A 24706-nucleotide genomic window follows, 5' to 3' on the forward strand; every position below is an offset into this window, starting at 1 on the left:
GGGAGACTTGAGCAGGCTTGTAGCTGATGGGGAAGAAGGCAGCAGACAGTGAGGGATTGAAGTCAGGAGAGAGAAGTAACTGGTGAATGAGGTCCAGGAGAAGACTCAGGGCATTAAGAACACAAGGTGGGAACGTTAGCCTTTGATCAGCCTTTGTTTGGAGACCAGAGGAAGGTGGTAAGGCTGGGTACAGATGAGTGTGTGGGGCAGAGGGAGGAAAGGGAGAGAAGTGGGCAGCTGAGCAGTCAGCAGCCCAGTGGCCTCTATTTTCTGTGTGAAGTAGGAGGCAAGACCATCTGCTGAGAATGAGGGGGTAGGAGATGGCGTTGGAGGCTCGAGGAGGGGGTGAAGGTTTGGAATAGCTGCTGTGTGCAATGGAAAAGGGAGTTGGCTGGAGGTTGGGAGCAGGGTTTTCGAGTGGCACTGGGCATCTCGTTGGAACCTGCTTTTTCTAGAGCACTTGTAGGTGGCAGGAGGAGATGTTTTGGCCAGGGAATGGCCAGGGCTGGGAGTGAACTGGGGGTCTCAGACCCAATCCTCTTCTTGAAGCTGTGGCCCTGGGTTTCCGGAGACCCAGCAGCCGTTCTGAGCCAGGCTAGAACCTGCCTCTGCCTGGCTGTGGCATCAGGGCCCAGTTGGGCTGGGAGGACAGTTGCCGCTTCTCTCTGCTTAGAGCCTGTCTGGCTCCCTAAGTAATGATGGCAGTAAGGTCAATAGCAATAATAGCAGTAATAAAGATTTGGCATCTTCCTCCCTGAGATAAGCATCAGATGCTTTTCTTTGGAAAGCACAGCCAAGGCTGGCTGTGTGCAGAGTACAGAGAGGCTCCTTGTGGTGACTGTGGTACACTGGGCCTGGGATTGCAGGGCAGATCAAAGACCTGTGTGCACAGCCTTCAGGAGAGGAGCTGGGAAGGAGGCCCCAGGTCACTACCCTATGGACCATCAGCATTAGCTGGCTGGTGGTGCCAGCTGTTGGCTGGACTCTGCCTCTGGAGGGAAAAAAATTCATACCTGGGTCACCTTTCTCTGCTACAAAATCAAGAAGAGTCCATCTGGAAAGCTCATTTTGTTTTATATTTGAAATGACTTATTTGTTTGGTGCAGGCCTAAATGGCGTGTAGAGTCTTTCGGAGATACAAATGGTTAAGCTCTCGACTACTAGCTGACAGGTTGGCGGTTTGAACCCACTCAGAGGCGCCTCAGAAGGCAGGCCTGGCGATCTGCTTCTGAAAGGTTACAGCCTTTAACGTCCTGTGGAGCAGTTCTACTCTGTGCGCATGGGCCACCATTGAGTCAAAATCCACTCCGTAGCAACTGACAACGACAGATGGTGTCTTGGTTTTAGGAAAGGTGCTCAGATAACTTGTCAGGAGAAGAATGATTTCTAGAGGGCATTAGGGCTCCCTTAGCTACCAGCAACTTTGAGACAGAAGGAGGCAAAGCTACTTTTCTGCGCAGCTTTCTGGAGCTTCTCTTCATGCCAGTTGCCGGTATTACGCACCCTCGTGCTTCTCGGCAGCTGCCCAGAAACCTCCACCACTGGCCTCCCACACCCACCCCACTCTGTGGTGGATCACAGCCTGATCTTGAGAGGAAGGCAACCTGACTCAAGTAATCCATACTAAGGAGGGAGTGGCTGATAGGATTAGCCTCTGGATATTTGTAGTTTAAGAAGTGAGCTTGTAAATTCACACACGTCTCTCCTTTAAGGAGAGAGGTCTGTAGGAGTGAGTCTTTGGAGAGTAGGAGGTGGGGGATATGGTTGTATCAGTTTGGATGCTTTGGCTGTAGGTATTAGAAAATCCAACTAAAAGTGGTGTAACTACTAATAACTTATATTATCTTACATATCAAGACATCTGGAAGTAGGGTCGGCTGTTTCAAGGTTGACTAATTAGCGTCTCATTGTGGTTTTTTTTTTTTTCCTTTTAATAGACTTTTATCTTTTAGAGCTGTTTTAGGGTTACAGAAAAATCGTGAAGAAAGAAGAATTCCATTTGCCCCCTCTCCTTGCACATTGTTTTACTTACATCTTGCATTCCTCTGGTACATTTATCATCGTGGTTTTTAAGGACCCACATTCTTTTCATCTTCCACTCTGCCATGTTAGCCTCCTGGCTTGTCCCTTGAGCTAGTGCCCCTCATGGTCCCAAAACAGTTGCGAAAATGCCCACTATTGCAAGTAGGTGACATCCTGAAATTAAAGAAGGCCTGTTACTTCACTCAGACTTCTTATTTAAAAAAAGGGACAGTCTCTCCAGGAGCCCCCCAGTAGAATTCTCCTCATTTCCTATTGGCCAGAATTAGGATATATGCCCTTGCTTAAATCACCCTTGGCAAGAGAAATGAGAACACCTTGACTGGCCTTGGAGCAGTCGTGATTCACCTTCCTTCCTTGGAAGACACGAAGGATATGCAAAATTGAGGTTCTTTTAGCAAGGAAAGAGAGGGTGATGGCTGTTGGGTTGGTATCCAATAGCATGTTCTACCCTAGTGTTTTGTGCCTCCCCTGAACCTGGCACTCCTCTTGGGGGAGGGGACTATCTCTAGGATCGACTCTTGAAGGATGGCAGAGAAATGGAGGTAAATCCTTGATAAGTGGTGTTAGCTGAACCTGATGGTGTCAGTGACTTTGCACAAAAGAGAAAGGCACAACCAAGGGTGTTTTTAATAAAGCTTTGTCATTATCACCTGATATTGTCCTTTAATAGTTGGGACAACTCTTCTTCTAGATGCACAGCCAGTGACTCTTATTGATTTGAGTGACTGGCTAGAGCCAGACTAATTGGGCCCAGAGATGGGAACAGTGATTCAGCAGGAAGGGTGAACTGATGAGGCAGAGTCCACTGTCTGCTGGTGGGCTGGCTCTGTAGCATTTCTTCCCTGCCCACAGTCGCTGAGAGCTTAGCAGGCCAGATTTCACTGCCATGCCATTGCTTGAGAGCAGGACGGGGCTCAGATAGTCTGTGAGCCTGTGGTAAGATCATATCCCCCAGGTCCCAATAGTACCACCCAGTATCCCTTCCACTTATCTTTGAAGCTTTCTGAAACTGATGATGAACAAGGGCTCTGTCACTCCCCTACAGAGTCTAACCCGTGGCTAAGTACCATGCCCCCAGCATACTAATCCTCCCTAAAAATGGAATTCCGCTACATTGCGGTGGGCCTCTCTCCCCAGAGCCGCGGAATCTAATCCATCTCTTCATCTCATCAGGCCCATCCCAAGGGTCTCTAAAAATAAAGAACCCTGACAAATCATGTTTTTGACTTTTTTTGAATAGCATTTCCAGGGCATGCTGTCTGTCATCTTGTTTCTTTTCTAAATGTGTTGATTGAACAGTGGGTGGCTAGGTAATGTTTTTGTTAGCACAGAATCCAACAGCTGAATTTATTTTTTTTAATGTACTGAAAAAAAAAATCCCGAGACGTAGGCCATTCCATGGAAACTTCCCTTCAGCCTATAATTCTGTTTTCTAAAAAGTGTGCACTTTTATAACTTATCAGAACAAAGATAAACCCCATGAATGGTAAGCTATTTACATCACTCCGAATTGATTTTTGATCCTTGTCAAACATCCATTTTTACCAGTTTGGATTGGTGCAGGCATTCTATTTAGTGAGCTGCTTTTCCGTGGAACATTATTTCTTTTATAATATATAATAACTTGATAACAGTGACTCATGTTTCAGTTGCATTTTACAGTTTATAAAGCTCTTTCTATGCCTTATCTCGAGCTTCCTATTGTATTGACCTGTGTCGTATTGCGTGAGGCAGGTCTGCATAAAGAAAGAAGCAAGAAAAACCTGGGTCCAAATCCTGCATTTGATGGTGTACATAGTTTGTGATCTTACCAGAATCAGTTGCCTTCAAGTCGATTCCGACTCATAGTGGCCCTATAGGACAAAGTAGAACTGCCCCATAGGGTTTCCAGGAAGCGGCTGATAGATTTGGACTGTGCACCTTTTGGTTAGCAGCTGACCGCTAAACGACTGTGCTACCAGGGCTCCTCTTGTGACCTTGAGAGGCGCTTTAACCTCTTAAAACTCCAGTTTCCTTCTCTGTAAAATGGGCAAGATGAGGTATGTAAAGTGCCTTGTGGCATAATGCCAGGCATGTGTTGTTGTTGCTTGCTGTCAAGTTGATTCCAACTCATAGCAACTCCTTGTGACAAAGTAGAGCTGCCCCATAGGGTTTCCTAGGCTGTAATCTTTATGGGAGCAGGTCGCCAGTTCTTTTTTCCCATGGAGCCGCTGGGTGGGTTTGAACTGCCAACCTTTTGGTTAGCAGCTGAGTATAGAATCATTGCACCACCAGGACTCCTTTCTAGGTGTGCGGTAGGTACAAAATAATGATAATTTCAGCTTTTTTTCCTATTACAAACAGTAATTACTAGTTTTCAAGCTTTTATGTGGCTCTTCATTTTTGTATTATATTTCTGTGTGGCCAATAATTGATTTTTCCTCCTGTGAACCAATGACTCTGATAGGAAAACAGTCTCAATATTTTATCTTGAAGGAATTATTAATTGTTGAAAATACCTTGATGGATTCATAAAGTTTCAGATCAAGTAGAGAATTCTTATGCATTTTGAAACTGGTGGGAAAAATTTAGAGGTAATCCCTGTCCCCACCAAAACTTCAGAAACAGAAAAACTCAGTCCATTTGGATAATGTGACTGTGAGTGTATAATTATCTCAGGGGAGGGGACAAACCACTTTAAATATTCATTTATTCATTCATTTATTCACTCATTCACTCATGTGAGTATTCAGTAAACATCTGCCGAGTGTTGAGTTTGTGCTAGGCATTGGTGAAAACATTGGCTGTTGAAAGAATTTTATGGAGAAAATACATTTTGGAAGAAAAACTAAAAAGTCAAATTGATAACAACACCTGTTTTATTTTAGTTGATTGCACGTGTTGTCAAAAAGCAAAAGCTAAATGAATCTGCTTAGCGCAGGCGCTTAAGAAGGGAAATTGAATGAAAGCAGAAGGTGGAACGGAGTAGGGTGTTTTTTTTACTCTCCTCTGCCCAGAACTACCCACCCAGTGAGTTTTAAGGAGTTAGTGAATCCCCCAAATTATGTGCAAAGTTGTGTATGTTAATTTTCTGGGCTTCATAGCTGGCATCAAGTTTTCAAAGGGGATGTGACCACCTGTAAAGCTAAGAACTCTGACTTCCTTTCCAGCAGGCCCTCTCGTTTTAAAAGTAACTGAGGGTGGATTCTCCTCCCCACAGAGTGCTTTAAAAACCAGTTTTGCTCATTTGTTTGTTTTAATTTTTCAGGTGTACCATCCAGTGACATTGATCACAGTCCCAGTGTAGTACAGCCATCACCATTCTTGGTTTCTAAACTTCTTCATCACCCCAGCTTTATGAGTACTGTCAGCTATTTTGGGCTGTGAATTACTTTACTAATTAGTTATTAGCAATTAATATTAACCGATAAAATCTATGACTGCTCTTACTATTAATGACATTAGATGTTAATAACCAATAGTGCTAATAATGACTAATTATATAGTTGATTAGTAACGGGAAAATCTTTGCAGTGACTTTCAGTGCTGTTTTGGTATTACTGATAATTAAAATTTTCACAATGAAAAATGATCATACAATAAATGATGAGGAATTATTGTTTGGCCAGAAGTTTCCTCCCCAAAGTGTAGAGCCCACTACTAAAGTGACATGTATACCCACATCTGGCCCAGGGTGAATGCCTAAAAGACTTGTTGTGTTGTTGGGTGCCATCGAGTTGATTCTGACTCATAGTGTCCCCATGTGACACAGTAGAACTGGCCTGTAGGGCTTTCTTGGCTGTAATCTTTACGGGAGCAGATTGCCAGGTCTTTCTCCCACAGAGGCAATGGGTGGCTTTGAACTACCAATGTTTTGGTTAGCAGCCAAGCACTTAACTGTTGCACCACCAGGGCTCCTTTACTTAGAAGATAATCAATAAATACTGATTGAACAAATGAGAAAACCTCATTGTGGCTCCTTCTCTTACCCCTCCCTCCTGGGCGAGGCCCCTTGGAATTTGGACTGGAGCAGAGCACTGGGGAGCTTTGCTTGCCTGAACTCAAAGCCCAGAGGGGAATTCAGGTACCTCAGATGGCTTGTGTGCCCTCAGCCCAGGCCTTAGTGAATTGTTTCTGTTTCCTATGTGCCAGCTGTGCCTCCCCTTTTGTGGCAGCCTAGGGCCATCTGAGGGCACGGTGGTGTGATGCAGATGTCTGGAGGCTGCCGCGTCCAGGGGCCAGGGTCTGACTGATGCGGCCAGGCCTCTCGGTCACTGCCTCCGTCTTCCAGTTTCATGTGACACGAACAGAAACAAAGCATAAACTAAATCGATTAGCATAAGGTCACAGGTCTAGCCCATGAAAGAGTGGACAAGACTTAAAAGAAATTAGACTGTAGCCTAATGTAATTAAGAAGGGTTTCGATAGAAATTGAGTATAATAACCCTGTGCCATGATCCTTTTAGAACGGCGTCTGGTACATCCCCTAGGACGTAGGGCTTAAAACAAAGCCACAGGTGCCTAGTGGTCTTGCTTTAGAATGATTTCTTGTGTATTTCGCAGTGCGGTGTTGTGAAACCTTGGTGGCCTAGTGGTTAAGAGATATGGCTGCTAACCAAAAGGCCAGTGGTTCGAATCCACCAGGCACTCCTTGGAAACTCTATGGGGGCAGTTCTACCCTGTCCTATAGGGTCACTATGAGTCGGAATTGACGCGATGGCGGTGGATTTGGGTTTTTTTGGAGGGGGGGAGTTTAGCACAGTGTTGGGCATAACATCATAAAACAGAAAAAGCCAAACCAGTTGCCCTTGGGTAGATTCTGACTCATAGAGACCCCATGTGTGTTGGAGTAGAAACTAAAAACCTTAGGGTTTTTCTTCTTTTTTTCCAATGGGTGTGATCTTTCAACAGGTGCCCTGGTGGTGTAGTGGTTAAGAGCTCAGCTGCTAACCAAAAGGTCAGCAGTTGGAATTCACCACTTGCTCCTTGGAAACCCTACTGGCAGTTCTACTCTGTCCTTCAGGGTCGCTACGAGTTGGAATCGACTTGACAGCAACAGGTTTGGTGATCTTTCAGAATTAGATTGCCAGGCCCTTCTTTCGAGGTGCCTCTGGGTAGATTTGAACCACCAGCCTTTTGGTTAGTAGCCAAGCACTTAACCATTTGCACCACCCAGGGACTCCTTATGACATATAAAACAAAAATCCAAACCCATTGTGTCTTGGTCATCTAGTGCTGCTGTAACATTAATACCACAAGTGGATGGCTTTAACAAAGAGGAATTTATTCTCTCATAGTATAGTAGGCTACAAGTCCAAACTCAGGGTGTCAGCTCTAGGGGAAGGCTTTCTGTCTCTGTCAGCTCTGGAGGAATGTCTGTGTCATCAATTTTCCCTTGGCCTAGGAGCTTCTCTGCACAGGAACCTCAGGTGCAAAGGACGTACTCTACTCCTGGTATTGCCTTTTGGTGGAATGAGGTCCCCATGTCTCTCTGCTTGCATCTCTCTTTATATCTCAAAAGAAATTGGCTTAAGACATTATCTAGTAGATCTCATCAATATAACTGCCACTAATCCATCTCATTACATCATAGTAATAAGATTTAGAACACATAGAGAAATCACGTCAGATGACAAAATGGTAGACAATCATGCAATACTGGGAATCATGACCTAGCCAAGTTGGCAGATATTTTGGGAGGACATCATTCAATCCATGTCACATTGCCATTGAGCCAACTCTGACTCATGGCAGCCCCATGTGTTACAGAACGGAACTGTTCCTTAGAGCTTTATGGGCTATGATCTTTACAGAAGCAGATAGCAGACCTTTCTTCAGTGGTGTCACTGAGTGGGTTCAAACCGCCAACCTTTAGGTTAGTAGCAAAAGGGAGTATAAGCCAAGGCTCATCGCTGGGGCTCAGTAAGTCCTTTTGGATGGATTGAATGAGGAAGGTCTTTTGGTAAAGAGGTCCACAGTTCTTTAATTCTTGCTATTCCCAACTGGCATAGTAGCAAGGGTGGAGATGGATGTTCCTGGAGAACTCAGACTATATTTGATACCAAGAATTACTGGGAAGATACGTTCATGCTTCTCCCCAGGCCCGACTTGGAACACCTGTAGTGTACCCAGGAGGGCATATAGGAGAGCAGGAGAATTTCCTTCCTGGAATGTTGGAACATCTCCCTACTGCCTGGCATCACCCTGGCTCATCCACTACAGAGCCTTCATCTGTGAGTTTGTGAGACCTTCTCTAGTGCAGTGATGGGGCAGCCTCAGAACTGAGTCCCGGCATGCAGAGAGAGGTGTGGTATGCCCTGCAGATGTCACTGGTGTCTTGTTCTCTGCTAGTGACGTTTAATTTCAGATCATTAAACCGAGACTTGAAATGCCAGGTAAGTCTTTTAAAACCATCTTTTTTTTTTAATCATATCATCACTCCAGAATCCACCAGAAACAAAAACCAAACCCATTGTCATCGAGCCGATTCCAACTCATAGTGGCTGTGTAAGTCAGAGTAGAACTGCCCCCAGAGGGTTTCCAAGGCTGTCATTACAGAAGCAGACTACCACATCTTTCTCCCACAGAGCAGCTGGTGGTTTGAAACCACCAAACTTTTTGTTAGCAGCCGAGTGCTTAACCAACGTGCCACCAGGGCTCCAAAGCCACAGTGGGATCAAATTACCAAAAATCCAAGCTTTGTATCCAAATGGTCAAACTCTTTTTCTCTTGTCTTTGCCAGGCTTTTCTTACCGAATTTAATTTTTTTCTAGTGAAATATTTCAGACATACAAAAAGCATAGGAAAAAAAATGCTTATGTTGGTAAGTAGAGGATCAGTGAAAAAGAGGAAGACCCTCAACAAGATGGAATGACACAGTGGCTGCAACAGTGGGCTCAAACATAGCAACAATTCTGAGGGTGGTGCAGGACTGGGCAGTGTTTCATTCTGTTGTACATACGGTCACTCTGGGTTGGAACTGACTTGATGGCACCTAACAACAAGCTTATGAAATAATAATTTTAAAAAATGAGTTGACTGACAGGGGGACTTGGTGGATTTCAGGTGCTTGTCCTGGCTGTGAAGCAGCTGTTTCCAGAGTTTGAGTTTATGTGGCTGGTGGATGAAGCCAAGAAGAATCTGCCTTTGGAGCTGGATTTCCTCAACGAAGGAAGGAATGCCGAGAAAGTGGCCCAAATGCTCAAGCACTTTGACTTCTTAAAGGTAGGAGGGGCAGGGCAATGGGGGCATGATGATGTGGTAGGAGAGCACTGGGGGAAGACTGGTCCCTGCCCAAGCGTCCCCCCGTCAGAACATGGGTGGGAACATCTTTCCAAGGACGAACGATTTGTCATTTGTGCTGTATATCAGAGCCGTCCAAGGCAAAGCTACAAAGAAACACTGGATGTGATTGTTGGTCTATCAGTCAAACAGATGTGTATTGACAAACTGGAAGACACTTATCCGAGGGCCATAAGCCACTGTCTCCGCTTCCATGAAGCATAGGATGATGATGCTGTTGATGGTAGTGATAGCTGATACTTACTGTGCTCCTGGTACTGTTCTACACACTTTGTCTATATCAGAGCAGCTGATTTCGTATACGCTCGTTCCGCTGTACATGACATACGTGTTCCTAAAAATCACCATGCTATGAAAAGTCACACAACAGAAACCCCAGGGCTTTTTGGAAAAATGGAGTTAGAGGCGCAGCACTCGAAAACTTCCATTGGTGATACATTAAAAAAGAATAACCAACCAGTTGTGGTCGAGTCAGCTCCAACTTATGATGACCCCATGTGTGTCAGAGTAGAACTGTGCTCTGTTTAAGATTTTCCGTGGCTGATTTTTTGGAGTAGATCACCAGAGATCTTTGAAGGTGCCTCTGGGTGGACTCGAACTTCCAGCCTTTTGGTTAGCAGCTGAGACTGTTAAGCATTCGCACCACCCAGGGACTCCAAAAGAAAAAAAAAAAAAACGGGGTGGGGGGGTAGGAACCTAATAAACATGCTAACACAGTTTTCTACGTGTTAGATGGTTAAGAAATACATAATACTACAATACCTGTGGCATTTACCTTGAAGCTTGCTTGTGGAAGTGGGCATTGGAAGGCGTGCAGCTTGTTAGTTATTATGAAGTGGTGGGACAGAAGATAGGAACAAATGCGGATGGGTGCAGTTCATGACACATTCAGTGATGTTTCAGGTGTGTGCGTTTTGAGTATTCTTATAGTTTTCTGCATTCACCTAGTATTCCTTACAGGTGACATTGCACGGAAGCAAATGCAAAATGTGTGTTCTGATCAAACTCTTTCCTGATGTATCAATCACATTGTAACAAATTTGTATTTTCAGAACAAGCTCTGTGGAGGATCCGACTGTGTACCAAAAGACACCTAGGTCGGGAGTAATACCACATAATAGGGGGCCACAGCCCTAAGTGTCTGCAGTGGTATCGCATGTACGTGCTACCAGCATTCAGAAGAAGGGACTCCCATGGGCCTAGCAGATCAGGGATGTTCTGCTAGGCAGTGGCACTGGAGCTCTTCTGTGAGGACTGTCCTGATGTTGCCCAGATGAGAGAGATGTGTGCCATTGCATTTTACCCTTAGTGGGGTTTGTACCCTTTTACCCTGGGGCACCCCTTCATTGGGTTGGTGCAGGAGGTTGGAGGCAGTCTGCATGGAGAGCTTGGCTTCCAGCCCCAAGGAGAGAACAGCCCTTCTTTTTTCATCAGGAGACCATAAGAGAGTGCCATAAAGCCCTTAGGGAATTCCGTGTCCTGGCTCCAAAGCAAACCATCAAGCAGCGCTCACCTTGGGGAGGTTGGCTCAGAGCATTGATTGGGAAGATCTCTATTGCTCTAGCTTCTGAAGGCATCCTGAGAAATTGAGGTAGTGTTTATACTTCTGCTGTCTGGATTGATTAACAGAGACAGGCTGACTGAAGGTGTGTCTATACTAACCACCTGAGAATCCTAAAGCTTGGATCCCAGCGTGCAAGGTTATGGCTCTGGTGATCAGTGTAGTCTTGACGCAGGATTTTGGTGGAAGGTGTAGCCACTGGAGAAGTTTAGTTCTTTGCATTGGGGGTCAGGCCTGTCTAGTCACAGGCAGTATGCTTGGGTGGTTTTTCCTTGGTCGCCATTGTCAATGTGGATGCACAGACCCTCTTGTGCATGTAAATCCAGACATCTCAATCTGATAACACCACCCTGTTCATCAAAGCCCAGACCACTAGTTTGATGAAAACTTGGCTCCCTCAGGTGAGTAATAATATTAACTAACTAGCATAGTGATGTAGAGTCCAAAATGTGCTTCCAGTTGCATATCCCATTTCTTTCATTCTTTTATTTTACATTTGCTGAGCATTTCCTATGAATCTGTCACTGTGCTGCTGAGAGTACCTAGACAAGTAAGAGATGGTTGTCACCTGCCCTGGAAAAACTTCCTGTTAAACCCCTTGTGCAATATTCTGACTGATGACCACCCCATGTGGGTCCGAGTAAACTGTGCTCCGTAGGTCTTCAGTGGATGGTGTTTTGGAAGTAGATCGTCAGGTCTTTCTTTTGAGGTGCCTTTCGGTAGACTGGGACTTCCAACCTGAGCTGGAGCTGAGTACTTTAACTGTTTGGACACCCAGGAACTCCACTTCCTGTCTAAAAAAAAAACCAAACCCATTGCCGTTGAGTTGATTCTGACTCATAGCGACCCTATAGGAAGAATAGAACTGTCCCATAGGGTTTCCAAGGAGTGGTTGATGGATTTGAACTGCCAACATTTTGGTTAACAGTCCAGCTCTTAACCACTGAGCCACCAGGGCTCCACTTCGGGGAAAAATGTATAAACATGTCGTTACCATACAGGCTGACCAGTACTGTGAAAGAGACACCTATGTTTTATTGATGATCAGGAGGAATTGTTTCATCTTACCCAGGATAAAATGGTCTTCCTCTTGGTGGTGTAGTAGTTAAGTACTACGGGTGCTAGCCAAGAGGTCAGCAGTTTGAATCCGCCAGGCGCTCCTTGGAAACTCTATGGGGCAGTTCTACTCTGTCCTGTAGGGTCGCTATGAGTCGGAATCGACTTGACGGCAGTGGGTTTGATTTTTTTTTTTTAACCCAGGATGAGGAGCTCAGAGAGGGCTTCCAGGAGGTGGTGATCGTGTCCAAAGGGATGGGCAATATTTATTGAAGGTTTCTTCCCAGGGCTTCAAACTGGTTCATTCTGGTTTGAACCCTTGCTGAGAATTTCCATTTCTAACAAGTGTCCTGCTGAGAGTTTGCATTTCCACCCTAGATGTACTGAATCAGGATGTATAGCTTAACAAGATCCCAAGGTAGTCTTATGTATAACTTCCTGGGAACTTGTTAGAGATGCAAATTCTCAACAGGGGTTCCATCCAGAAAGAACCAGTTGGAAGTCTTGGTTTCTTCTGTTCCAGGCGCTGCTGCACTGAACACTATGCAGGTACCACGACATTGGGTGCTTACAGCCATGGACCCATTTTACAGATGACAGTCATAGTCATAGACAGGAGGAGCCGGGGCTGGAAACCCGATTGTCTGACTCCAGTCTGGTGCTCTGCTCAGCATATTCTGCTGTCTCTTACCCAGCAGGGCCACTCCTCAGAGCCAGAACAACGAGCCAGACAAACAGAACCATCTCCTCCACTGTTCCCATGGAAACAGCGAAATCATCCCCTGGCTGGGGCCAGCTAGCAACTGTCAGACCAAGACATGTAATAATAATAATAACACACATTTTTGAAAAGACGATGCCAAATGGGTAAATAATGAATGCACCAATTCGACCTGCTGCTTCCAGAGTGCGCACACCATTCCTATGACAATGGCGGAATTAGGCTCCTGAGTAATTAATTTTGCCTAAACACATAACAAGTGGGAAGTGAATTTTGTGCTGTGAACCCAGTTTGGCTCTTCAAACTGGAAATAAATTGCTTTTGCGCACTGGCACCCCATCACAACATCTGCACGTAATTAAGCCTCAGCGAAGAGTTTACCTCTCAGTGTGTGAGGCATCTTCCACTGTGTATGTGGGGTTTAATAACCTCAGCCCTGTGCTATAAATTTCCGTGCCTCAGATAAGCTGGAAATGCAAAGCGGGTATGGGGGAGACTGGGAGTGGGCAAGGGGCAGCCAGGCTGAATGGTCAAGACCAGGGTGTTTGTAGATTTGGCATCTCTGTGTGTGTGTTTGTGTAGGGGAAGGGACAGGCGCTGAGGTTAGTGACAAACCTGAGGAACAGCTGGGGATAAGGTAGGAGGAGAGAAGCCTTATGACTACAGCGTTGGAAACAGGAAGAGATGAGAGCATGTGTGTCTGGAATGGGGGCAGTGGTGGGCCATTTGATGACCAGGGCTCTTCCAGGGTTTCTCAGTCAGAGATAAGGAGCCTGGGACTCTCCACAACTTTTGTACAAACTCTGAGGGGACATGTATGCTTCTGGAGATGCCCTGTAGCGTCCTAAGAATCTCAAAGATGAAGAACTACTGATTTATAATAATATTACTTATCACCACCTGCCTGTCAGTTTGTTGTACTGTGGTGGCTTGCATGTTGCTGTGATGCTGGAAGCTATGCCACCAGTATTTTAAATACCAGCAGGGTCACCCATAGTGGACAGGTTTCAGCAGAGCTTCTGGACTAAGACTAGGAAGAAAGGCCTGCTGATCTCTGAAAAAATTAGCTGACGAAAACCTTATGGATCACAACAGAATATTGTCTGATATAGTGCTGAAAGATGAGCCTCCTTGGTTAGAAAGCACTCAGAAAACACGATAGCCATGAAAAGAGAGAGTGGAGGGAGGGAGTGGGCTGTCTCATTATGGGGAGAGCAACTGGGAGTATGTAGCAAGTATGAGCAACATCATGATAAACAGAGAAAAGATTGAAGTTGTCAGGGATTTCATTTTACTTGGATCCACAATCAACAGCCATGGAAGCAGCAGTCAAAAAATCAAAAGACACATTGCATTGGGTAAATCTGCTGCAAAGGACTTCTTCAAGGCGTCGAAGAGCAAAGATGTCACCCTGAAGACTAAGGTGTGCCTGACTCAAGCCATGGTATTTTCAACTGCATCATATGCATGTGAAAGCTGGGCAATGAATAAGGAAGACCGAAGGAGAGTTGATGCCTTTGATTTGTGGTGAAGAATATTGAATATACCATGGACTGCCAAAAGAACGAACAAATCTGTCTTGGAAGAAATACAACCAGAATGCTCCTTAGAAGCAAGGATGGCGAGACTGCGTCTTACATACTTCGGATGTGTTGTCAGAAGGGATCGGTCCTTGGAGAGGGACATCATGTTTGGCAGAGTACAGGGTCAGCGGAAAAGAGGAAGACCCTCAACGAGGTGGATTGACACAGTGGCTGCAACAATGGGCTCAGGCTTAACAACGATTGTAAGGATGACTCAGGACCAGGCAGTGTTTCGTTCTGTTGTGCACAGGGTCGCTATGAGTCGGAACCGACTTGACGGCGCCTAACAACAACAACAGCAAGGTGTATATAAGTTTTTGTGTGAGAGACTGACTTGATTTGTAAACTTTCACTTAAAGCACAATAAAAATTAAAAAAAACAAAAAACAATAGCCACAACAATAGATTCAGACACACCAACGATCACGAAGATGGCGCAGGACCAGGCAACTTTCGTTCTGTTGTACGAAAGGTTGCCTTGAGTTGGCACTGACTCAGATGCAGCAACAACAGCTCTGTTAGACAGCGTTAAACACTTTATATGTATTTACTGTTTTTAACAGCCCCATGAGGGAGGTGCCATTATTAGCCCCACGTTACCAGTGGGGAAACCGAGGCCCAGAAAGATCAAACCATTTGCCCAAGGTTGCACAGTGGTAAGTGGCAGAGGCAGGCTTTCAATGGAGGCACCTAAGCTCTAGTGTGCGCATTAGACCACACTGCTGCTCTGCCTTTGTAATAATTCATGGGAAAAGTCTAAATTACAGCGAACTCTCTACCAGTGACTTCCATCCCTGGTTGTGTATTGGAACCACCTGTGAAACTGTACATGGCTGGCATCATTATCTACACACGCTAGTATGAAGTCAGGATTGTTACTTCCTTTGTAAATGTCATCACTTTACAGATGAAGTTATAAAACTCACCCACAGTCGCAAAGAGTGTGGGTGGCAGAGCCGGGGCTCCAGCCCGACAGTCTGACCTGGGATTTGTGTTCTGCATTGCTGGGCTTGGGCTGTGGGAGGCCTGCAGCCTGGGTGATGGGTGCTAGCCCAGACCAGCCAGGGCCTGCTTCACAGGCATGCTGACCAAAGCACTGGAACAAAGCAGAAGCTCGGCTCAGGGCCAGGCTAGCGCACGGTGGGCTGAGGCTGAGGCCCAGTTCTTGGTCTAGAACTTTCTATATTCTGTGCCTTCCATCTGGGGGTCAGGTTTGGTGTCATTGTGGGGTGGTGGAGCTCCCAGTAGAGGGCCTCTGCTCTGATGCAAGGAGGTTGAACCTGGATCCAGGGGGCATGACTGCTACTGTATTAGTTTCCTCAGGCTGCCATGACAAATTACAACAGACTGTATGGCTTAAAACAACAGAAGTCTATTCTCTCACGGTTATGGAGGTGGGAAGTCTGAAATCAAGGTGTTGGCTGGGCCATGCTCCCTCTAAAGCCTCTAAGGGAGGATCTTTCCTTGCCTCTTCCAGTTCTGGTGGGCTCAGGCTTTCCTTGGCTTGTTACTGCGTCACTGCCCCTGACTTCACATGGCCCTCTTCTCTCTGTGTCTCTTCTCCACTTTTTTAAGGACTTGAGTCATGCTGGATTAGGACCCATCTTACTTCAGTATGACCTCATGTTAACTAATACGTCTGCAACGGCACTTTCCAAATAAGGTCACATTCACAGGTACCAGGAAACAGGACTTGAGCCTGTCTTTTTCAGGAATATAAATCAACCCATAACTGCCAGGGTGTGACCCTGACTGTGGGGCAGAGGGCACCCTGACCATAATTCTTGGAGGGTTTGGTTTTGTTTTGCAGGATGGGGGTGGGTTCTTATTGCCTCTCTTTAATATTTCTCTTTTCCTTCTCTCTTCCTTGACGGACGCAGTAGAGTAGGGACAGGGGTGGTGGGGTGAAGTGAATTTCACCCTACACCCACAAGCCCTCCTGTCCATGTAGTGATTTACAGGCAGATCACATGATCTTGTGTCCCCCATCAAGCCAAGTTTCTGCTAACTGAGCAGTTCGGCGTTTTGCAGTCATTGCAGTGTCATGTCCACCAAGGGGCCATTGTGGTCTTCCCTGAGCACCCGTGACAAACCCCTTTACTTCCCAGCTTTGATATTTCTGTCATTTCAGATCTAAGCAGCTGGAGCAAGGCGGGTAGTCTGTCAGGCTGGACATGGTTACATGTGAAGGGAGACAAGGGGCAAACCCAAATTCACCCATATCCCCGATTTATGAGTCCAGAGAATCCCCAGGCTTGGGGTTTTCTTTTTCTACCCATGGCTCTTTCAAGGCTATTTTCCAAGTCACCCCAGGGAGGCCCAGCTGGGGGACTGACCTTGAGTCTCCAAAGCCCCAGGTGCCCACAACCAAGTTTAGTTTTTTAAACAAACACAAGGGAAGAACTGAACCCCAAAACATGTCGTTTTCGTTCGGAAGCCACGAGCAACAATAACAACAAAAACTCGCGCTCATATTTTTAAAGGCACTTTTTGAAAAATGCCACGCAAGTCTAAATTTTAAGTTCAGAGTGACACAGAATCAGCCATTTCTCTGTTGGCCCAGATTTTCAAATGACACAAACCACAGGCAAGTAGCACACCCAAATTACTCCTTGATTTCAGTTGGAACCTTTGTTCCAGGAAACCCAGAGTGCTTCACTTGTCAGAACGGCCCAGTTTACCCTCAGAGCTCCTAATTGAGAATGGGGCAGGAGAAATTTTCCTTTCTAATGGAGAAAACGAAGGCATAGAGGCATTAAGTGGCTGGTCTAAGGCTCAGCAATTATTATCAGAACTAGGAACAGGAAACGGGTCTCTTGCCTACTAGATGAGTTTTGGTGGTTTGGGTAGAGGAAAACCTTGTACCCCCAAATACTTGAATTAGCTGCCCTAGTTTCTTTTTCTTTTTTTTTTTAAGAGGAAATAAGCCCATCAAGTTGTCGGGGGAATGGGGCGTGCTGAAAACCAGGTGACTCTGCCCTGCTGGCCATGGTGGTACTGATGGGTGCCGTTCACTCACGTGGCAGCCAGCAGCCTTTGGTGGAGTCCAATCTCTTGCCTATTTCTGGGGAAATCTGTTCTCTTCTTCCCCGTTGGGTATTCACAGAGTCGAGGGGGTTGGAGGGCATATCAATTAGGAATGCACTTGTCTGCAGGTAACTGAATGCCCAGTTTAAACAAAAAGGATTTATTTCCCTCACATGGCAAGAAGGCTTATAGGAGCTACCTGCTGACATTGTTTTAGTGACTTGACAATATCAGGTCTCGTATCTCTGTGATGTGCTTTTCCTCGTGGTTGCAAGATGGCTGCAGCAGCTCCAGGTATCATATTTACTTTCAAGGTAGGAAGAAAAGGGGAAGAGAAGCAGTACCATCTGCAGCATCCTTTTTTATTAGCAGAATAAAAACTGTCCCAGAATCCCCTAGCAGACGTCCACTTATGTCTCATAACCCATTTCGAGTTGCAAGGCAGGGAGAGAGAGAAGCTTTTCCTGACTCTGAGTTGAAGGTAGAAAGGGGACGAGGAGGATTGGGAACAGGTATAGATTAGAATCCAGCATTGTCTGCCACACAGGGCTTGAAGGAAATGGGCGTGAAAAAACTCATCATTCCCTAACCCAAAAAATTATCATCTGGTAAAAACTCATTCAGTACGTGCAGTACACCTATTGCACCGGTGCAGAAACTGAGGCTGAGGGTTAAGATTCATGCGAGGAGCTTGAAATGGGTCTGGTGGGGGGAAGAGGAGAGGAAACTAGCTTTTTTAACACTGACTCTGGCCCAGGTACGAGGTAGTTCACTTATTTTCCTCCAAGTCCCAATTTTAGTTTGGACCCTTAACTGTGACTGGAAGGCACTGAGGAGGTTGGGGGAGCTGTTCTGTGGTCAGTATACAAGAGGAAACCTGTTGCTGTCCACTTGATTCTGACTGGTGTCAATTCCATGCATGTCAAAGTAGGACTGTGTTCCATAGAGTTGTCAGTGGCTGATTTTTTGGAAGTAGATTGCCAGGCCTTTCTTCTGCAGTGCCTCTGGGTGGATTTGGACGGCCAACCTTTTGGTTAATAGTTGAACACAAACTGTTTTTGCCACCCACGGATCTAAACCTGTTGCTGTCATGTCAGTTCTCACTCACGGCAACTCCACGTTTCAGAGTATAGCTGTGCTCCTTAGGGCTTTCAGTGGCTATCGCCTTTATGGAAGTAGATCACCAGGCCTTTCTTCTGTGGTGCCTTTGGGTGGATTTGAACTGCCAAACTTTTGGTTAGTAACTGAGTGTAAACCATTTATGCTGCCCAAGGGTGGGAAGGGTCTCTAGAGGAGTGAGCCTAGATGATGGAGACAGAGGAGTCTGTCCTTCTCTCTTGGCCTGGCTGCTCCCCTCCCCCACCCCTGGCACTGCTGAGGCCCCTCTTGGGCTTCTCCTATTGTGGGAAGGAGCATCCCTGCTGTCTGGCTCTCTGTGCCTCACCCCTGGCTCCTAACCTTCCTGAACCATCTGACCTGCCCTTTCCTATTCCAGGTCCCCCGAATCCACTGGGAGCTGTCCACCAAGCGGGTCCTTCTGATGGAGTTTGTGGACGGTGGGCAGGTCAACGACAGGGGCTACATGGAGAGGAACAAGATCGACGTCAATGAGGTGAGGCCTAGAGCTCAGGGGCTGCTGTGTTGGAGGATGGGGGCTCGGTCCAGTGGCCTGGCTTGTGCAGACATAGCCAGGATGGGGCCTCAGGTCTGGCCCCACTGCATTGAAATGTGGGCCATGTGTGAAGGATTATAAAATCTCAGAGTAAAAAAGCACCTTTCAGCTCATCTAGTCCAACCTTATGCCTTGTCTCCTAAAGCTGGTACTTGCAGTACATAGTGGGGGCAGGGGCCTGCTGAGCCTCAGGGTGAACTTTGGGATACTCCCTTATTTCACCTGAAGATGTAAAGGAGATTGACAATTTTTTTTTCTTTTTCAAATAAGTTCTTCCATCTTTATTTTTGTAAAAAACAAACAACCCAACAACAGCAGCAAAGTCACTACCAACCACATGACAACTGAGAGCGACAATTTTTCTGTAAAACAAACATGGCTGTATCTTGGAGCCGAATGAGAACTTGGTATGAAGTTTAAGATAAAATGTAAAAAAAAAAAAATTTTTTTTTTTTTTTTTAAGAGTTAAGTAAATTAAGTGCCTCCCACCACTAGGGGGTCCTATTCCCTCTCCCCTGTGTTAGGAAAACACGTAGACAAAATTGAGGAGCCCTGCTACCTGCATCTCTTTGGTTAAGCCCATTCAGCTCAGCCAGCATTTCTTGGGCATCTGCTGGGCATGTAGCCTGTTGCAGATACTGGAACAGAGGCAAGGCCTGTCCTCAAAGAGCATGTGATCTAGAGAGTAATGCAGCAGAGACATATATAAAAACAGTTCTAATAAACTTTGGTAAGTATGGCGATAGAGCTGTGTATAAAGTGTTCTGGTAACTCAGAACACTTGTAATTCAGCCAGGAAGGGATGAGTAAGAGAGAGAAGGCTTTAGGGGAGGAGGTGGCCTGTGAATTGGGCCGTGATGGCCAGGGAGCTCTCCAGTGGACTCAGGAGCAGAAGATGTTTCAACCTGTGTAGTGGACAGAGACAGGGGATGCATAATCCCCCTATACAACATCGCTAGTGTGGGATCCACCAGGTTCTTGTGGAATGCATCCAGTGATGGGGAACTCATTACCTCTTCAAATAGTTTCCCCAGGGTCTAGCACAGTGCAGACCACATAGTATTTAATGAATATTTACTGAACAAAGGAATGAACCAACCAGCCAGCCAAACAGGTTGCTGTTTCCATTACTGGACATCTCTACCTTTTGGCCCAAACACAGTGCAGCTGCTGGGGGAGCCTTTCACCTTCAGGGTTCAGAGAGCAGAACAGAGTGCTGCCACCCTGCCACTGGGCACTGCTGATCCTAGGACTGCTCAGCCCTGGGTGGGAGATGCTGTGTCCCGGAAGCCCAGCGTGCCCCAGGTGTAGGGGTCAGGGCTACCCTACCCTCAGGGATACATCACACAGCACCTCCCCTCCCTGCAGCTCCTGCTTGGACAAGCAATTTCTCATCTTTTTTGTACCATTTGAGCCCCTCAGAGCTGAGTGGCCACAGAGAGCAAGGTGTGAGATCAGTGGGACTCAGTCCTTCTGTCCCTGTGGAAACTGGATACTGGCCCTCCCTCTTCTTGCCCTCTCCTCTCCCTGACGCTACGCAGAACACAAGGTATTATGCAGAAAGGAGCCAGAGGCCCCTGGGAGGACTGCAATAGCCAACTGTATCAGCTTTACAGAGCTAGGGAAAAAAGAGGGGCTTATGTCTCCCTGGGTGGTGTAAATGCTTTATGTCCTTGGCTGCTAACAGAAAGGTTGGTGGTTCAAGTCCACCCAGAGGTGCCTTGGAAGAAAGGCCTGGGGATCTACTTTCAAAAAATTATCCTTTGAAAACCCTATGGAGCACAGTTCTACTCTGACACACATGGGGTCGCCCTGAGTTGAAATCAACTTGAGGGCAACTGATTTTGTGTCTTCCACCTCCCACCCCCTTGGCCTCAGGGAAAACAGGCTAGTGGGGGCTGTAGCCTGTGCCCCATTTTCTTCTTCTTGGTCCCCACAGGGTCCCTGGGGTAGGGGTTGTGCCTTTTGAACAAAATTCATCATTTTAAAGTAGCTACTATATGTGCGCTATGGGGGTTCAGAGGGGAATCAGACACAATCTTTCTTTAAGGAGCTCACAGCCTAGCATTGTAATCAGACACACAGCTAAATCTGGATGTGATTCTAGCCATATCTGGGGCAGCAGGAGGGGTATGAGCGAGACCTGGGGAATACGAGGAAGAACCACTCACCTCTACCCACAGGTCTTCCTGGGAGGACGCATAGGCTTTGGCCAGGTGAGGGGCACAGGAAGGGGAGGGGGTGGGATCCCAGGGGAGTGTGGGGAGATGAGTAGGGGTAGGGGTGTACGAGTAGATGGTGAAGGGCTTAGACATGACCTTAGAGGTAGTGGGGGGGTCACTGAAGGGTTTTGAGAAGTGCAGGGCTGTGATCTGCTACTCTGACGGGGTGGGGAGGAAGAAATGGAAGGGACCAGTAAATAGAACAGTCACTGCCCACCAGGAAAGAGAAGAGTTTGGAAACAGGGATGCTCTTTCCTGCTCCCCCTGAGGCAACACACAATGACCATGTGGTTCCAGTGGCGGGATGGCCCAGAGGGGCAAGCCACACCCAGGCTCAGCAGATGAGCCACGTAGAACTGCGGGACACTGTGGCAGTTGTGGGAAACCCTGGTGGTGTAGTGGTTAAATACTACGACTGCGGACCAAGAGGTTGGCAGCTCGAATCTGCCTGGCTCTCCTTGGAAGCTCTATGGGGCAGTTGTACTCTGTTCTATAGGGTTGCTATGAGTCGGAATTGACTCAACAGCAGCGGGTTTTTTGGTGGCAGTTGGGAGCACAGCCTCCTGGTGGCTGTGTGGCCTCTGTAAATGGGGATGATCATAGCACCTACCATGATCGTAGTTCCTGGATGGTGCAAATAGTTAAGTGCTTGACTATTAGCCCAAAGGTTGGTGGTTCAAACACATCCAGAGGTGCCTCGGCACACAGGCTTGGTGATCTGCTTCCAGAAGGTCATGGCCTTGAAAATCCTGTGGAGCAGTTCTACTGTGCACATATGGGGTCACCATGAGTCTGAATCAACTCTCCAGCAACAACACAGTAACTACCGCTAAGAGAGGTTGTGACGACAGGGTGAGTTAATGTGTAAACAGTGCTTAGCATGGTACTTTCATTGTCACTGGGCCATGTCCTCTCCTCCTTCCTCTCTTGCCAGATAGATGTTCAATAAATGTGCACTTATATTCGTTGAATACCTACTTCCATGTGCTCACCCATCTTTCAGTGGAGGCTTGTGTGTTGCTATGATGCTGAACAGGTTTCAGAGGAGCTTTCAGACTAAGATGGACTAGGAAGAAACACCTGGGGGTCTCATCAGCCAGAGAAAACCCTATGGATCACAATGGTCCAATCCCATTGTGCATGGGGTCACCATAAGTCAGGGGCAGTCTCCGTGGCAGCTAACGATACCTCCCTGTGCCAGGCCCTTTCTCATGGTAAACTTATGTTAGGTCTTATTGTCTCCATTTTGCAGATGAAGAGTCAGAGACTCAGAAAGGAAAGGTAACTTGCTAAAGGTCACACGGCTAGTAGAGTTGGGATGGAAATCCAGGCCTCTCTGACTCCAGTACTCCTCTTAAACCATAGAGGGAGGGGATGCACCAAGGTATATGGAGCAGCAGCTGGGAATATGGCTGGGAAATGTAGCCTGAGTCACACTGGGCAGCCTTCTGGGGAAGCCTTGTCCCCTGACTAGGGGAGCAGGAAATGGTACTCCAAGAACCCGTTTGGAGACCTCAGGTGTGTGGGGCAGGTTGGTGGGCAGACGGGCACAGTGCCCACCCTGCTTCACCTGGGACAGCTCCACCATCATCTGAGTTGCAAATTGGGCTTCTGTATATGATTGCTTTTAAAGAAAGAGTTCTACTGCTTGGAGGGAAAACGATAAGAAACGATTGTTCCAATTCAACCCTTCCCCTCACTTTACAGATGGGGAGAAAAGCTCAGAGAGGCGGGCAAATGTCTTTCCAGAGGTCACTCAGCCAGTAGCACAACTTGGGGCTTCTGCCTCATCTTCCATCACTCGTGGCTCCTTGGTGGGCACGAGGAGGGGTCTCTGAGCGAAGCTTCCTACAGAGGAGGGAGGTAGAAGGGTACATCGAGCCGGGACCCTGTTCCTACCAGGACCCTTGACTACAAAGTCATTGGCTCCAGTGGGAAGGGATGGGAGGGGAAGTCACCTCTGGCTTTTCCTCAGCAACCTTACAGGGGAGCAGAGTGTCTGTCTCTTGATCAGAAAAGATCCCAGAACCCCTCCCCTGCATCTGCCAGGTTATAGGCATTTACAGATTGCCAGCTGCTGTGGGATTTTCATTCCAGTAGCACCCCTAAATCCATTAATCTCTTTGGATCCTGGTAAGCTCAGAGCTCTAATGGTGCTTAATCTGAGGTGCCTTTGATTTTTAAAGACAAGTGTAAACACAGAAAGATGTGCTCTGGCGTAGTTGCTTGCTCATGGCCCAGCGAGGTGTCTGGGAGGAGGGGGTAGCTGGCTGGAGGTGGGCATTGGGAGCTGGGGCAAGGTGGTGCCCACTAAAGCCTGGGCTTATCTGCGCCCACCTCTACCCCTCTTTATGACAGCCTTGTAGATGGACAGTCAAACTCAGAGAGAGAAGGTGACTTGCCTAAGGTCACAAATCTTAATTAAACACTTCAGTCAGTTTTCATACAGACATACCATGTAATCACCGATCAGATAATGCTACAAATCATTCCCAGCCCCCCAGGGGCCTCCCTCGTGCCTCTTCCCAGTCAATACCCCCACCTCCACCAGACTACCACTGCTCTGACTCACTATAGGTTACTTTCGGCCCACTATTGGACTTCTTATACATGGAATCCTACAGTCTAGTCTTTCAGTTGTGTCATCTTTGTTGTAAATCAGGTGTGATTTTTTCCTGGAATCTATTCTGTTCCATTGGTTTACTGGTCCATCCTTGCAATAATACCATATTATCTTAATTACTTAATCCTCTGCCCCTAGCCTGTAGGGGCATGACTATCTTTGGGAAGCTCTTTGGTGTTCTGAGATGATGTAATTAAATGCTACTTCCACAGAAATCCCCGGCTGGGCAGTGGGCCGTTGGCTCTACTCTGCTGTTTCTGACTGCTGGATGATGGTCTGAGTAGATCAGGGTAGGCCTTACTCTGCAGAAATTAATCTGTTATGTCTCTTACCAATCAAGCATCAACACAGGCCTCATGGAAGGCTAGTGGTATATATGCGTGTGTGTGTGTGTGTGTGTGTGTGTGTTGAATATGAAAGACTCTACATTCCTGGAAGTTTCAGACAGAATTCTGAGTTCTAAATGTCTCCCTAGGTTTTAAGAAGGCTTCAGGGGATATTTTTGGTTTAAGGTTTGGAGATTATCTTAGGACAGTAGTTTCAGAGGTTCATCTAGCCTCTATGGCTCCAAAAAGTCTGGAGTCCATGAGAATTTGAAATTCTGTTTTGTATTTTCCCCCTTTCAATCAGGATTCTTCTATGGAATCTTTGATCAAAATGTTCAGTAATGGTAGTCGGCCACCATCCAGTTCTTCTGGTCTCATGGCAAAGGAGGCAGTTGTTCATGGAGGCAATGAGCCACACATTCCACATCCTCCTCCTATTCCTGACTCTCCTTCTTCCTCTGTTGCTCCCCAATTGATGTGCCTTGGATGGCTGCTGAAGTCTTCTTAAAACCTATAAATAGTTTAGCTTAACTAGTAAAAAGGTCTGCCTTGAGCATTAGGCTCTTATGAGAGCTGTCTATATGGGATCAA

General features: G+C 46.7%; 1 protein-coding gene across 2 annotated transcripts in view; it reads left to right on the plus strand.

The window, feature by feature from the left end:
- The window catches only part of ADCK1 (aarF domain containing kinase 1), a 147199-nt gene that overhangs the window by 93349 nt on the left and 29144 nt on the right, over positions 1–24706 (plus strand). For both annotated transcript variants that reach the window (XM_049899480.1, XM_049899479.1), the window contains exons 6-7: positions 9088–9246; positions 18768–18884. In XM_049899480.1, the coding sequence (XP_049755437.1) occupies positions 9088–9246; positions 18768–18884 (276 nt within the window). The remainder of the gene's footprint in view (positions 1–9087; positions 9247–18767; positions 18885–24706) is intronic.

The sequence above is a fragment of the Elephas maximus genome, chromosome 10 (assembly GCF_024166365.1).
Source record: "Elephas maximus indicus isolate mEleMax1 chromosome 10, mEleMax1 primary haplotype, whole genome shotgun sequence".
NCBI classification, from domain to species: Eukaryota; Metazoa; Chordata; class Mammalia; order Proboscidea; family Elephantidae; genus Elephas; species Elephas maximus.